This window comes from Suillus paluster, assembly GCF_016628075.1.
Source record: "Suillus paluster strain FC165 chromosome Unknown EDB91scaffold_314, whole genome shotgun sequence".
NCBI classification, from domain to species: domain Eukaryota; kingdom Fungi; phylum Basidiomycota; class Agaricomycetes; order Boletales; family Suillaceae; genus Suillus; species Suillus paluster.
In genome coordinates, this window is record NW_024537874.1 from 1 (window position 1) to 17,021 (window position 17,021).

General features: G+C 49.9%; 1 protein-coding gene across 1 annotated transcript; it reads right to left on the minus strand.

Moving 5' to 3' along the window:
• Positions 1–5,775: 5,775 nt before the first annotated feature.
• Positions 5,776–6,864, minus strand: EDB91DRAFT_1257606 (uncharacterized protein; the record flags this gene model as incomplete). The annotated part of the gene is made up of 4 exons (XM_041324308.1): positions 5,776–5,857; positions 5,908–6,166; positions 6,232–6,454; positions 6,511–6,864. The coding sequence occupies 4 exons, from the start codon at positions 6,862–6,864 to the stop codon at positions 5,776–5,778; spliced, it is 918 nt and encodes a 305-aa protein (XP_041168684.1).
• Positions 6,865–17,021: the final 10,157 nt, after the last annotated feature.

Here is a 17,021-nt window from a genome sequence, read left to right on the forward strand (position 1 = left end):
TCTAAAAGGAAGGTTACACACCAGGGATGATGGCGCCAATGGTTACCTATTCAGACGCATGAAATATAGTAAGCATGCACGAGAACTCGGGACGTACGGCAACAGCTGCACGAAATAGCGTAGTTTATCATCAATGGAATGGAGAATACGAGTAGAAAATGAGTTACCTTGTCCACCCCAGTAGGCCTGAAGCCCATCCCAGCTTCAAATGCACACATCTGCTCTTCGGCACATGAAGAAGAAACTCAAGACTCACAAGATGGTACTAGAATTGTGAAATCAAACAGTGGACCCCAACAGGTTTGGTGTGTCACTCACACAAACACACGAATGATAACAGGGAAGTAGGCGCCTCTGCGAGAAGAATCAACATAATGTGGTGTAAGTTATTGCATACTCACCGCATGCCCCAGCTGAACCTGCACGCCACGGTAAAGCCTATGTGATGTCTTTAATGCTGTCAGCATATTGATGGAACCTGTCCCGTGATCATAGCGTCCCCACCTCTCTCCCATCCACCCGCATGCGACACACAGCACCCCAACAATGAGACCTCCAACAACAAGGGTCACGATAGCCTGTTGCGCATCTAGGCCGTATGCGAGTAGTGTGCTGCCAGCAGTATACGCAGAAATGCAGAGACCAGAAATGCACCAGTAGACAAAGTAGGACCATATCTTGTAGGTGCGGCGCTCTTTGGGCATGGGGATGAGGTCGCGGTTGAGCCATAGGGTGTTGGGCACTCCAGGGTCGGTGGGTACCTCAATTTTCTGGAGGAAATTGCGCCAGCGAGAAGAATACGAACCTGCCTCCTTTGAGTTGGACATCGCAGGTGGTCGGTGAAATCAAAATCTCAACTCTGGTGGTCGAGCACTCTGCTGTGTATGAGCTCCAAGTTGGGGATCTGAGTGAACCGAAGAAGCACACCAGCGATCATGCCGGGATAACGTCATGGTGACCATTTGGTAAACAGAGCTCCAGGGACTAACGAGTTTCAGCCCAGCTGCGTGATACTGATAATCAATTGATAAGAATCATGTTATGTCCTCGAATTATCCATGTGCCAAACGTATTAGAAAGAAAAACGTGAAGCAGTGAAAGTGATGTCATTAGATGGGCATAGTGCTAGCGCTCGCGCAGGCCAAGGCCCCGGGTTTTGTAACAATGTCCGCCCGAACATTTGCTCCTCCGAGTCTTTTCCTTATCTCTGTTTCACTGGTCAAACATCTTCTCGTCGTGTGGACCTGACACATCTGATCAAGCCAAATTGCAATACCGAATACTGAGCAATACTGTTACATTCGTAGGTACGCAACTGGGCCCCCACCTCCGATGCTTGTGTGATCCTATGCCGTACGATCAATGATCTTACTCAAGAAAGCCCGGAACACATCCCGCCTCACCCTATCACCCCTCAACTCGTCCTGAGCACCAGGCTCCGGTACCAACTCGATCATCGCATTAATCTCCGCCACCGTGTTCTTCGAATACTCATCGTAGCGCTTGGGAACGTTCAGCCCTTGCTCGTTGTTGTACATGTCCTTCACAGCTTGCTCCTTCACAGCCTGGTCCGCACCCCTCTTCCCGTAGTTCTCATACAGGAGCTGTTTCTGCACTTCGGTGCCAGACGTGAGTGCAGTGCACACGCACCAGGAGCATTTGCCATCGACGATGTCCGTGCCGATCTTCCCGATCTGTGCCTCTGTGCCGTGGTAGTCGAGGTAGTCGTCTTGCACCTGGAAGAACTCGCCCATGGGAATGAGGATGCGGTCGGCTTCTTTGTACGGCTCGACAGTCTTTCCGTCGAGCTCGTATACGTCCGGGACGCCACACATGCGCATGGCGAGCGCAACACTGAGATAGAAGGAGTAGTAGGCTGTTTTGTACCGTACAATGAAAGTATGTTTGGGGAGGGTGTATTTGCGTATGTCGACGTTGCTTTCGGGGGCAGTGATCTGGTCGACGAGCTGACCCATTTCGGTCTTGTATGTTACCTGGGTAATTGGGTCAGAGGCGCCATGAGATGAAATGAAATGGTTTCGTGTGCACCTCCTGGAACAACTCCAACAAATCAACATAATAGCTCTCACATCTGAAGTGGTTCTTGAGGATGTGGTAGATGGCGCCCTCAAGCATGCATGAGTCGTTGACGGCGACGTTATGTACCTTTCCGAGACCCTTGACATCAGGGACACGGTACCAGCAGGGCTGGCCGCGGCGCGAGATGGAGCCATCCATCATGTCATCGGAAACGAGGAAGAACGCTTGAAGCTATCGGGGAGTGACTATGAGGGAAATAGCGGAGAAAAGAGGATGGGGAACATACAAGCTCGATACACCATCCGAGGAGGGCAGCTTTGAAGTATTCGTCTTCAGTTGGAGGGCGGTTTAGAAGGATTGCGACGGTGTCGACGACGGATATGCCGCGATTAAGTTTACCTCCAGGGACATTGTAGATGAGGTTCTAGTGGAACGGAAGTGTCGAAAAGACAAATCGCCACAAGGAGTGACATAAGGAGATACCAGTGAGATGCGGCAATATTGATTGCAGTCCCACCAAGTCGTGAACATTGATAGTATTCAGTGGAACACATAAGTAGTTACCTCGTTGAACCACGCTATGGCGTCCTCAGGCATCTTCTCGGACTTCATATGTGCAACCAGTTCTTCGCGGATACGCTCAAATACTGCAAGAAACTTGTTCCGCATATCTGCTGCATACATTGTGTGCGTGTGAGTACTAGGAGTGGGATAGAACTTTGACGCTGATGTGCAAGGTGAAACTGGGGTAGGGAATGATGAACTCTTGGGAGTGAAGGAGACAGCGTCTTTAATATCTGATTGAAATGAGACCACTTTCGAATTTGAGGAATTGCTGTGTGGAACGCATCGTTCCGCGCTCGATGCGCGAATGATAATTTACTCGGCGATCAGGAGATCTGTATGCCAGTGGTGTATCGGCCGAGTGTCCCGAACCTAGGAAGGGATTGTTACCCTTGAGCCGGGTGGCATGATGGTAAAAATGTGAGCATATCCTTGTTCCCGAGTCTAACGGAACCAGGGAAGTAAGGTCTTCCCGGCCTGCCTTTATCATCATGACGTGTAGCATTTTACCGGGACCGAGAGAATTGTGCATCTTTGATAGGAAGAACGGAAGGCTAGTAAACTAAACTCAAATGATCGCCACGCACTGGAGTACTCACCAGTCATCATTCTCCAAATAGTATTCGAGCAATGCAAAATGGAATCGCAAACTGTCCAGGCATGCGTGGTGCTGCGTGGTGTGACTGCTTGATCAAATATCGAGACCACGCGAGCCAGCAAATTAACTTGAAGTGAGCACCTACAGAAGGCCTCATGATCAGATATCATGCTCTGCCAGTTGTGCTCTGGGCGGGAAATCCTCGAGCTCCGAGTCCGAGAACACGAACAGTTTCAAATGAACCTATTTGGTAAGACAGGATAGAAGCGACATTTCTTGTTTTGGCCCATCAACTTGAATAGAATGGGCCAGGCTCATGTACTATGTGAAGCTCTGAACTTCGCTTAGGCTGATACGCTCGCATTCGAAATGACCTGAAGCTACTTAAAGGTCGCCGATCTCTATAGTATGGACTGAACATTTTCAATAGATGCAATCACTCAGATTCACTGCCTTCCTCCCGGCATGGCCAGTTGCAGGTCGACCACCGTGTGCTCGAATTCGAGCTGCGGGGGGGCAATTCGTTTGCCCGCCTGCGACTCTTGGATGGGATTGGAATGCTGGTAGGTATCAATGACATCATTGCGTCACGGCGACCGTCAGCCTCTTGATTGCCCGTGTATAAGAATCCCGCCATCTCTGTTTCCCCCCCATCACGCTCTCTGCCCTCTTCTTGGTTCTTGTTTCCCCTTTTACACTGTCCTAGCACGTACCATCCCTCTTCCACCATATGATTATTCGCCTGTCTCTCCCTTGCATCACGATGAAGGCGTCAGGTATGTACCAGTCGCTAGCTCGTCTAGTGACTACCCGCCAACTAAAGTGTTCTTTCCGCAGTGTCATCGACCCATCATTCACTCTCAAGGAGCATGACTAGTACGCTTCGGTGTTCCGGTGCATATTGTTCGCTGAGATTCCTTAGATTCCCACTGATGTCTCATCTTGTGAGTCATTTCTCATAGTGGCTGACTACTATTCTTGCTGCGGTCGGTGAGTTCTTTTTTGCCTGAACGGCTGACGCGTGCGGTGGTCACAGGAGCGCGCCTGGTGCATGTTACAGCGCGCGCGAGTCTGCCGTGGGTCATGTGCAGTAGGCGTGAGCCTGAGGCTGTCGTTCGCGAGGGGGTAGTAATTAGCTCGAGGTGAAAGGTGAGTGTTTGGAAATAAGTATATGCCTGACTGTCTGTCCCCCTCCTTCGTCTCCGTCGTACGCGTGCCGTTTCGTTCGTGCCCTTGGCCACTCGCTCCGTTCGCCTCTTATCTCGATCTTTTCTGCGCAAACACCGTTCCACGATTCTACGCTTGAAGGACTACGCACCACTCGCACCCGATCATGCGACGCTCCGTCATTTGCTGCAAGACGCCCACTTTCTGTACTCGCCACCACCGCACATTCGATTTTTTACTCGCGCGCTCGATTCAACGTCGTCATCGTCCTCACCGATATATCGTATGGTTATCATTCGCATCTTCTTCTTCGTTATATTATCTCCATGTTGTTGCGCTGACCCACATTTTCGAGCTCACCTTGCGGATCCAAGGTGCGTCTCTGGGCTTGTGTTTGCAGGCACAACACAGGTCCATAGACGTACTTTGGTGTATGTACGCAGTGTTTTACCTGCGGTTAGAATGGTTCGTAGACTGCTGATCACTCTTCGCCAAATGATGGTTCCTGAGCTCAGGTGAGATAATCATCTGCCTTGCAAAAAACATATAGTCTGCGCTGTGGGGGTATTGATCGGGCGAGGCAGAACAAAGGTGCTCATTTCACACTAGACTTTGTTTTCCTGCTCCCTACTCGCCGTCGTTTGACATCTTGCACTGAGTAATCCTCGTGGATCCGAGGTCAGTATGGATAATGGGACTATGCCTCCTTATACGCCTGTAGACATGACTTAGATTTTATTCTTCCTCCTATGGCACTTAGTGTTGTTCGTTATAGCTCCTTACACTGAACTCAACCGCGGAATGACAAGGATTTCGTGACTTCACTGGGCAACGTTGATCGATCCAGCCACTTGTATCGAATCCTGAATCGACGAGAACAGAGGGAGCAAATCGATAACAGCTGCTACAATCGTAATGCATATATGCCATATATACCAGTGATATCGTTGATTTCTATAACGCCCGAAATGTCAAGGAAGTTATATGTAGCAGCTCTGGTAAGGAAAGCATCCTCAATGTCTCGCGACCGTACCACGTACGAAGGCGCACTCCAGCTGAGCCGTTCGACAGTCTGGGACTTGCGGTAGACTCCTGCAACCAGGACCTTCAAGGTCGCATCACAGGGGGACAATAGTGCGAGTCCGGAATGAGTTGGAAAAGTTCGAGGTCGTGAATGCAAAATCTACTTATGGGTCAGTTTAGGGCCGGTCGTGTTGAGATACTGCTCCGAAGGTTTGAGCCAAACCAAAGAATTATGAGTAAGTACTGAAATTATGAATCACTCGGCCGTGGCAAATTGGCGTAGTAAATACTAATGTAGTGGTAAGGAACATCCAGACGCTATGCTACGCCCAAAGACTACAGTTGACTTATTGGAGGACGAGCATAACATCCGCATGTATAATTTAATTGAGGGAGTTGATAGTAGCCTCCTGGCAATCCAGGGCCACGCCATTTCCCATCTTCTTGTAGCACAGGGGGTAGGAGCTAACGAGCAATGTCAACCAACTTAGAGGGATAGAAAGGAGAGAACTCACTATTCAGAGGTCTTGGCAGCCGAGCCGCAGGACAAGCCCACTGGGCCAGTAACCGAAGTGTCCTCTTTCATCATTGCGAGCAGTGTCGGGATGAAATCGTCGCCCGCCTTCAGGACTCTCCGGCAGTAGGCCAAGGTGTAGTCAGAGGAGCACGACTCAGCGCGACGAGCCAGAGATGGCGGCTTAACATTTGAAGACGAGGCATTTTCCGGGTCAGTGGGAATGACAACACTGGTTGCAGACGAACGGAGTTTCAAGCCTTTGGGGGATGAAGACTGGGTGAGCTTGGGGGAAATGGAAGGCGACGCTCCCGGGTCAACTTACCATTGGCACCAAGAGCCTTGACAACGCCCTCGACTCTAGACTGCATTTGAGATGGGTCGGCATGCCTAGGCACTGGGCTCTTTGGTTGAGCGCGAGGAGTACGGGGGAAAGACTTTACACCACTGGGGAGCTTGGGGGTAAAGGTGTTGGGTGTCTTAACCTTGCCTTCGGCCTGAGAAAAGCCTTGCGGCGCCACGGGGATGGTGCTGCGAACAGCTGGAGTCTTTGAGGCGTCAGTTTTGGGAAACAGGAGGGAAGGGAACAACCTTGTGTACTTACACTATAGTCGTTGCTACCATCGATGATGTCGCCGCCGCCGTTGTTGTTGTTGCCGGCGTTGGCGCCGCCCCTGATGAGGCCGCTGGGGATGGGGATGTCGCCACTGCCGATATTGCTGTCGCCGGTGTTGGCGACGCCCCCGATGAGGTCACTGGGGATGGGGATGTTGCCACTGCCGATATTGCTGTCGCCAGTGTTGGCGACGCCCCCGATGAGGTCGCTGGGGATGGGGATGTCACCACTGCCGATATTGCTGTTGCCGGTGTTGCCGACGCCCCCGAGGAGGGCGGGGGTGGGAAGGGCAACTGCAAAAGCAGCAGTGACGAGGATCAAAAGAGCGGACTTCTTGAACATGTTGAACGAGTGTGGGTGGATGGTGATCTGGACTGGTAGCAGAGCGAAGGAGACTGGAGTGTATGCTAAGCCGAAATAAGGGTTTTATATGCTTCGCATGATTGTAACGCGACCCTTTAGAAATTTCAACAAGAAATTGATCCGATCTAGAAGGACAGATTCCGGAATGAAGAATCACGTACTTTTCGACAATCGGTCAAGAATCTGGTGGCTGGGCACCAGATGCTGGCTTAACCTCAACGTTTCATATATACAAAGCACCTTTGAGGCACTAGTACTTTGAGGCGAGGCGGTCAGTTTGAAAATGCAACTGTGCTCGCACCAGCGACAAAGGAAATAAGTATGTGACGTCATGTTACTCATGAGAGCCGAAACCGTAAAACACCGTGTCGGCATTCGAAGGTTGTCGAATTCCAGTCGAACAAAAAAGGTACTAGCACGACATGACGCACCTGTCGCCTACTGTCGCACGACCACCGACAACGATGGGATAGCATTGTATAAATGCACTCAACGCGATGTTGATCTAGTCAAATACGCTTGGGCGACAGAGACTAAGATTTTAGGCTTTGAGCTCAGTGCAGTGTAGCAGAGAAGCCTATTATTGACGACAATAAGTAACCCGGATCACAACCGCTGAGCGCTAGTCGGTACAAAGTCATCCTACACATACAATCCAAGGTTTGAAACACGTCGTGAGCAGTTCGGAATATGGGTTCGAAGTTCATCAGCTGGCCAGATACGTCCACATCCGTCGCATGTCTCTGCGTCTTCATGTACAGAAAAATCATCGAGTTTCATGTTGACTATACCCTGTAGCAACTCGTCACATGAACTCTGTGGAGTCGATATAATGGTGTTTTGTCCTAAGGGTAGGAGGGTACCTCTCAGTTAGCAGCGGGGAGAATTTGTGACGCGTGGCTCACTGCTAGCATTATGTCGATGACTCTGCGAAAAATACGCGCCTGATTGAACTCCGGCAAAGTGGGCATCATAAACATGCATGGGCGCTGGTTGAATGTCGGTGGGCAGAAGCAAGTCTTGCGAAGGTCGATTCACCAAGAGCCTGCTAATGTCATTTAAACAATGCTTGTCAACGCGGTAATGTGTGTTCCGCTTAACTTACGATGGGTGAATATTGAGCGTTTTCCGCTCTGCATGATGGTTTCTATCAGTCGTTTGTGCCAAGCGAACGGGTGGCATGCAAGGTGTGCCGTGTGTCTGCATGGCGGTTGACTATCAGGATGTACATGGATGCATGTGTCATGAGAGCCATCGACCCTCCAGCATCCATATCTCGGCTTAATAGCGGACCGAGCCTGATGTAAATGGTGTGGCAGGTGGCAAGTTGGCAAGTTGGCACCAAAGATAACCTGCCCTGCCACCTTCGTGGTAACCGTTGGCTGGCTGGCCGGTCCAGACAAGGTCCAGAGAATCTCTCATTGCTCACTTGCCTTATTAGGACTGCTGACATAACGGTGTCGCGTCTAGCTTGCGCGTCGATTAACCTGCTCTACCAACTCCACCATGGACCACTTTCCAACTAACTGGGGTCGTCCAGTAAGTGCCATGAGTTGAAACCAGAGTACAACACTGAATTCTGATCTTGTAGAGAAACGACGCTTTTGATGCATATGCCACATACCCCATTCACCAGAGACCAAACAATGGTCCCAAGGATACTTTCGCTGATGGCGTACAGCGAACACAGTGATTCTTGTTAATTCCCTCTCGTTTCCTTCCATCTGACTTGATGCATAGACAACCAATAGTGACTGGATCGAGCGTGCTGGCGATCAAGTACAAGGATGGTGTCATGATGGCCGCTGACAATCTCGGTATCTTCACTTTCAGTCATTCCGTACATAGGCTCATGTATTTTTTAACAGCATCATACGGCTCCCTCGCTCGGTTCAAGGATGTACAGCGTCTGCACCAAGTCGGCAACTATACTGTCATCGGTGCAGGAGGCGACATGTCGGACTTCCAGTATATTCAATATATCCTTGAGGAGCTGTCCACCGAGGAGATAGCAGCGCAAGATGAACACGAACTCGGTCCTGTCGAGATCCATGAGTACATGTCTCAGGTCATGTACGCCCGTCGGTCCAAGATGAACCCGCTTTGGAATTCCCTGCTTATTGGTGGATTCAAGGACGGCAAGAGGTAATGCGTCTTACATCGTTCTCGAGCAGGGCTCAACTACTTTCAAGGTTCTTGTCGTACGTTGATCTGTTGGGTACGACGTATTCTGCCTCCACACTTGCTACTGGGTATGGCGCTTTCATCGCCCAACCACTGCTACGTAAGGCAGTTGAAGGGAGGGAGGACGTCTTGACTGAAGAAGAAGCACGGAAAATCCTTGAGGATAGTATGCGCGTGCTATTCTACAGGGATGCCCGAAGTTTGAACAAGGTTCATTTCAAAAATGATGTCGTTATCACATTGCCAACTGACTTCTTTTCAGTTCCAAATTGCCACCATCTCTAGCGCAGGAGTGTCTATCAGCGATTCGATGCAGCTCGAGACTGCATGGTCATTCGCAGAAAGCATCAGGGGTTACGGTGCCCAGACACAGTAGCTTTCATGCATGTATCATCAAGTCTAATTCAACACCCTTGAAAATCTACAAGACATGTAAAAGTTTAGCGGAGTCCTGCAGGACTACCTATGATTACTGAGGGGTGCTGGCTCCTCCGCAGAAACTGAAGGCTTGAAGGTATTTCAATGGCCCTGTCACGTCTGAATCCATCCACTGTCCAGAGTGCGTCGCTGATATAGCATGTAAGTCCGCGGTCAAGTTACCGGAGGACAGCACTTACAATTGGGTGGGCTCGAACAGTGCACGTCCAAGAACAAGAGCACTTGACCAACTGTGCTGCTTGTCTGGGTGACTATCGAGCTGACGTTGCCAACCAACTCTGAAGGGACTGGCGTGCACGCGCATGGCTCACTATATCCCTGATCCGTCTCGAATGTTGAGCCATCGCAATTCGGCTGTGAGCTTAACAAAATGCTGAAGGGTGAGCTCGTTTCTGAATATGAGCACGTCGCGAGTGCCGAAGTAACGAACACGAGGGCAGCAGGAAGTGTGAACTTCATGATAGCCTAGAGGAAATTCATCGCAGTTAGTGGAAATGCCACACCACAGATGCCCATAGTCTTACTGGTGATGATTTTTTTTGACACGGTGTATGTGGGTGGTTGATCCGCAACCTGCCTGATCAACGTGACGGACTAAATAGACACGGGCTTGAGCAATGCGCTTTAATGCCTCTTCGGGTCCCGCATAGAACTTCACGAGTTAAGCTCCTCGGGTTGGACCAGAAAATGACTTGTGTCATGCTTCAGTATCGTATATGATGGCAGGCTCCTGCCAGGACTGTTGACTGTGAGCCATCAGCTCAACACTTGGTTTTCCGCATATCGTGCACCGTCGCGCTTTAGGATGGAGGATCCTAAAATTCTTACAACACAGACATCGAAAGTGAGAAGCAGGGCTGCTGCTGTTAGGTAAAAGAAAGGGAAAAAAGGGTAATAACCCCGAAAAAAAAATCGAAAAGGAAATGACACCAGTTCCCGTCACCACATTACCTTCATCGATGCAGCTGAAACGGCAGGACGAAACTCTTGAGAGTCTAGAAGCCAAAGAACGTATGGTCTTAGCACGATGCCCATGACCAATGATGAAATTAATGTATCTCTATTGTCATCTTCATATGCTACCTGTCTGGTTCGAGCTTATGGTACGGCGGCGGTGGATCCCCTCTATCACGATGTTGGTAAGCTGGCTCCGGCGCTATACGATCTGCATGAGAGACGTTTGATGCAGAGTAGTAATGCCGCAGGTGGTTCGTGTGGCGCACGTCTGATATCGAACGGGGGGTTGTTCCGTGTTGCATGTGGGGAGGTGGTGCCGTACTGTCATGAGGAATGTCCCCTGTCGAACGCGAAGGATGGAGTATGCATTCGTGCCTCTCGGAGGGAGAGCGGGGATTGGATCGTTTGGCTTCCTGTGCAGTGCCAGAGCGCTGTGTAGTATTTGTAGGGTGATTATTATTAGCAGAGCGTATGGAAGAGTTTGACTGCTGCTGGCGGGGGATTCGCGAGGAGGGCCCCGCGAGGGGAGATTGGGCAATGTGCATGGACGAGTTGGATGGCCTGCGTGGAGGTCGTGAACGGGAATCTTCGGGAGAACGCAAAGATGTATTGGATGGCTGGCGGGAGGCAGTTGGGATAGGCAACGGGCGCATATGGATATGTGAAGAAGAATTTGGACCGACGGGCGAACGTGTGAAGGATGCCTCGGTTGGAGACGCCACCGAGTTATTCCGCCAGGATATGTCTATGACAGACAAAGGATTCACCCGTGGTGCGGGATTGGCGTCCGCAAACGGCCGGGGCCGTGCATCTTGCCCTGCAATCAAACCTCGCTTCCTGCGTCGGAACCTTACCACAGCAAAGCACAGAGTAGCAAGGATCACAGTCCCACCAACTGATGCGCACACAGCAACGATGATCGTGTCTTGATGGCTTATCTTTACACCGCCACTTGATCGTGCTGTAAGGGTCGTTCTCCCCACCCGTTCCTCCCGATTCCCAACATCACAAGACACTCCACTAGCATCGATGACTTCTACAAGGTCGGTCGTACGTCCAAATACACCAGACCTTTGGAACGAGACAAGGTTAGTACTAGTGGGATCCAGTGAGGGTAGATGAAACCACTCACGAATCACGCACGGCAGCTGTAACGGGAAACAAATTACACAGGCTCACCCTCAATCAATAATCTCAGTCGCCGAGGATTCCGACGCACCTATGGTAGGTCCTCTTAGTGCTATGCCGCTATTAATAAACGAAACGCTGGATTCTTGTGGCACAGTGAATTCCTGCAGAAAGGGGGCTCCGGGCGATGCGAGTATAATAGTGTATGGTGGGACTCCGCCTGAGATGGACAAATGCCAGGAATCGCAAGGCTCAATATGAGTGGCATTCGTTGTGACCGTCGGAGTAACCACCGATGTGGGAAGACAGTTCGAGAGTCCTGCTGCGAAGATATCTCAGTGTGTTTCTGGGGGTATCTGCGGGAGAAAAGCCCACATGTAACCGTGAAGACTGTAGGGAGGACCCCACCTGAGTTCCCCAAGGAGTCAACAAGAGCGAGGAGTAATTGAGATCCTATATTAATGCTGCTCTGTAATTTATTTGAACACAGAACCGGCTGTACGAACCTGCTGGGTGTGTCACCTGCCACAAACCATCTTCGTGAATTTGTGTAGCAGTCAGCGCCCCACCCGCTTCAAAGGCAAGAAGGGTGTACGGAGCCTGTCCGACATCGCTATAGTCGTCCAATAACGAAGGAAGCGATATGTACAGGTCATCACAGACGGTCAGACTGTCCACTCGTTCGGATTCCTGATCGAAGTGAAAAAAATAACATACGAGAAAGAACAATCGAAGCTTACGTGATTCGTTAAACCCCAGGAAAAGCTTCGGTTACCCTCCGCACGACCTAGGAGGACATGAAGGAAGACAGATATCGCCAGGCCTTGAGGAAGCAGCAAGATCATAACTTTTGGGAGATGACAAGCTCCAAGGACCAGCCTAAGAGGGCCTCCAGCGCTGCTTAAGGATACCAATCAAGAGACGCCCGCGTCTTCCAATTAGAACTTTGGTAAGGAGAAAGGAAACAGGAACACCTTTGGCCGAGAAGTTTCATAAATGTATCTCGGTAATTGCCACGCGAGAAATTTCATGAATTGTTCTGTGATCACCGAGATGTTCCGCGAGTGCGCACCCTGGGTGCATGCACTGGCCAATTGTGGCGATGTTGAAGCTGGAGTAATGCCATTGTAATAGCGCTCAGCACAGACCCAGATATCTTGAAAAGAGACTTGCACATCACCGCCCACTCTGATCGGCTGAAGCAATTGTTTGCAATTATTGAGCGATTCTCATTGGCGTAGGCTGCTAGTAGATCATTAGGCAGTAGAACGGGTCAAATACACTCACGACTCGTCTAGAACGTTAGCAGTTCCTGGTATGATGGGAGCAATTATTAGAACAGGCACTTTGTTCAACAGTTCGGCAGTCGGTTCGAGTGAAACAGCGCTGAGCACCATGCACTGCCAGTGATACACAAATCCGCGCATGGACCAAGTGCGCACTATGTAGCAGGCTGGCCACTGCACACTAGTGCAGGCCCCAGCGCACTCTACGGCACTGCATAAATTTGGCCTCGGCATCGGTATCACTGGCACGTGACTGAAAGTATGTTAGACGCGCTACTCGACCTCGGTGCTCAGATCTTCAGATCTCAGACCTGACTGTAGTCGTCTCTCGCTGTTCCTATCCTACAAACTTGCAAATTGGAATATGGGCATCTTATTGTTGTTTTGCTTTTGCAGTTCCTACACTTGAGCCATCGAGGTCCTGCGATGTGCCTGAGTTGCAAATAGTGTATATGGCCAAATTTATCACTGAACATGAGCTGTGCATACGCGATGAGGGTCGTATCGTATGTAACACTCCACAGGACTGGCACAGCAGTGGAGGATCACATGGTACAGAAGCACGTTCTATTAAAAATTAAGCGAGTGCCAGTACTTAGTTTGTTGAATGTTGACGTCAGGGTGCCGAGAATCCATTCTCATTCGCGTCTACTCTGTCCACGGTGGTTGGCATGAGAAGTATATCTGATCCGCAAAACTTTTGTTCCTGGGCGCAGATGACCTGCTCGGCTGGCACGTTGTAGACAATATCAGGCTTGTTTGTCTTTAACATAAGATGTATCAAGTGGCGAATGCGATCCGCTGCGTATTTGTAAGATATTGTACAGGCAGTGATTCATAATACTTCTGTGTCCGTGGTACAGTTTAGAGCTGGGCGAGCACAAGGTTCGCAGCGGTAACAGTGATATTCGCAGGCTGTTCTTCCACTGCGAGGAAGTCGACCTTCCCGTCTTGAGCCACGATGACGTAGCGCTAAAATAAATTCAGTACGACACAAAATCTAGAGAAAAGAACGCGATAACCTTCGATCTGGGTGCACCAAGAAGGCCAGAAGCGTCGAAGAGGAGTCCCACGCCAGAAGTAAACTCTCCTTTATCATCCGCGATGAAACGGACACCTGCACAGTGCAATGAAGAAACGATCCTGTGGTATAACTATGCATAGTAGCTCCTACCTGTGCCCTGCGGTGCAAGTTTTTCTTTCCAGGCCCTGGATAGGGTGGGTAAGTCAGTAAATGTGCTCGGATGTGCATATATACGCTCACTTTACCACGAAGGCGTCATTTACAGCGATAACATAGATATTGTTCACGCCCTTGGCTTTGAACTTGTCGTAGTCTGCGATGTACTGCGGGACCTGAGAACTGCATGGCGGTGTGAACGCCCCGGGAACGCCGAGCTGTCATAACATGAGCACCTGGCACAATATTGGCATGGGAGCACATACAATGATGTTCTTTCCAGAGAGATCGAGTATAATGGAGCGCTCAGGATCTTCCTCTTTGACGGGCTTCTGGGAGATTGGTTCGCCTGCCTCGATCTGGGCAGCACTGAGCACTGTGGCGGCGGCAGAGTGCGCAGCCTGTGCAACATTGGTAAGAATAGATGCCATGACGATTGGTGCAGAAGAGATACGTAGGTGATTGAAGAAAGATGACGAAAGGCAGGACTAACGCGATCAATGAGATATATTTCAAATGGGGCATGACGTCATATCCAAGCACGTGACTGCGAGGTGTGCAGAAGCGTGACAGCTGTATATTCATGAATACATCATCCAAACATCATCTATAGATATAGCAGCCACACTTGCATTCAACCTTGCAGAGGATTGGAGAGATGGGTCATGATGGAAAAGATCGATGCAGTTCGTCTGTTAATAGTAGCATAGTTACTTCCACCCTTCACATGAGGAGGCTCGATGCGATTCGACTGAGTGCACAGCTGACCCAGGGTCATTTGTTATAGTAAGCAGGTGGGGCCAACCAAACGTGATGTTGCTTTGAGGCCCAGTGGGGAATCACGGTGGAAAATGATGATGTTATATAAATGCAGGTGCCAGTACACGAGGCTATACTTTGTACCGACGACCTGTTTTCGTAAAGAAGGTCTGAAGGATATATACCTGAAGGCTGAAATATCGTCAGGCTGTTGTCGAATTACGCACGGAATTGCACTTACACGGCCATGCCCACAATGCCTAAACTCTCCAGAACCATATACCAGAACAGGCGACTAGATTGCTTGTAAGTGACTGGGTCGCAGAGCTGTGAGAAGATTCACTAACTTTTGTGTCGACTTAACTAAGGAGAACCCTCTGTTCTCTCGTGTATGGAAACTTGGGGAGCAAGGTTAGTATGCTGATGATATCCTGAGTCAATAGTTGAACATACTATTTTTGAGTACGCTTGATGTTCAAGAGCAGCGAGTTCAATCGGAACGTGCTCTCCTCCAGTGCACTGGTGTGATCCGCCACTTGTCCTGGCTTAGCAGGTGCTTCCCTGCGAGGCTCGCTCTCCACCATGATGTCAAAGTCAACTAGCTTCTGCGTGAGAGTTGACATGTCATTCTCGAAGCAGAACGAGTACTCTCCAACGGTGTTGGCAGTCAAAACGTAGTCGCCTTGCCTTTCGCGTTTACCGTCAAGTATGAGCTTCTCATTTGGATCCTTGACGTCGAAGTCTATGTCGAACGATCCTCCAGCTTGAACCTAGTGTGTGCTCCAGTCAGTATAAGCTGGCACAATGCCGCATGACGTACTGCAAAGTAAAACTTGGGGACATTCAATATAACACAACAAATAAGAACACGTCGTGCTCACCCCAATCTTTTCTCCTGCTTTGTCTGCATCAACATAGAAACATAAACGCTCATTTGCTGCAATGGCAGTAGTCAACGCCGAGCTGCTTGCTGGAGGCGGAAGTGATAGGAAGAGAAGACAGCTATACAGAAGAACTAATAGAATCATTGTTGGAAAGCATGTGCATGCGCTAGCTGCAGTGCGAGCTTTGGTGGTGGCCTTGCCGCCATGCCGGTATTAAATTATGGACTCCGCGAGCTCCGAAACGCGTACGTATTAGAGGACGATTGGACATGCATTTCACTGAGGTTTGACTTGATTTTGACTTCCATAGACATATATCGCTTTGTCTTGCTCATCTGTACTACTAACAGTGACAGTAGTGACCAAGCTACTGCGATCTGACCGCCTGGTGTGTACCGTCAATTTAATATTATCATCGCGATGACCTGACTTATTCATTGGTATCGTCAAATTGAATTCACTGACAAATCTTACTTCGGAAATGTGCTACGAAATCGATAACTTTACCAATTTCAATTGCCTCCAGGTGTCCCCGAGTGACCCTCCTACAAGACCAGTACGACTCCAATTCTAGTGCGACAAACACGCAGACGCTATGACTACATGCTCCGATGCCCCCCTTGTGTCCACACCGATGCGACTCTCCACCATGGGTTCTGCCCCTCCCGTTTCAGGCCCAGAAATCGATTTTCAACGCCCTCGAGCTGAAAGTTTTTTTCGGTTCATATCAATGCCATCTACTCCTTTACGCCGCTATGGCGTGTGGTCTTCTTCGCCAGGCTTTCAGCAGCTATCTTGCGTGTATTCTGCGCCTCACACTGAATCCTGGGCTGAACAACAGTTGTCCTCTTCGCCGAGTCCCCTCCCCAAGATCCCTACTCTGCCCAGCTGCTGCCTATCACCTTCGACTCATAATGCTGAAGGAACGCCGTTCGATCGACATTTCAACTTGTCACAATCCTGGCAAAGCTCCGACACCGACATCTCTCCCATAGCTAGAAGGATGTCTGATGACGCATTCCCACGTGAAGGCGGAGACTCTTCTCATCGGTTTTCTGGAGGATCTTGTGTCGCAAGTCCGTGGTCACTGATGCAAAAGCTTCCTGCTTTATATTCCTCCGGTCCTCGTACCTTCTCTCCAGAAAGTCCTGCCATGCATGCTAGCGAACGGTCTTGGTCTCCTGTCTCCTGTCTCTCTGCGCTTACTCCCCTTTCTTCTCCCGAGCACCCCTTTAGTGACAATGTTCCTGGCGGTTTGTCTTGCGTTTCTCCAACGCGCTCACCCATTTTTGGACGGAATGCAACTACCGATCATTCGAA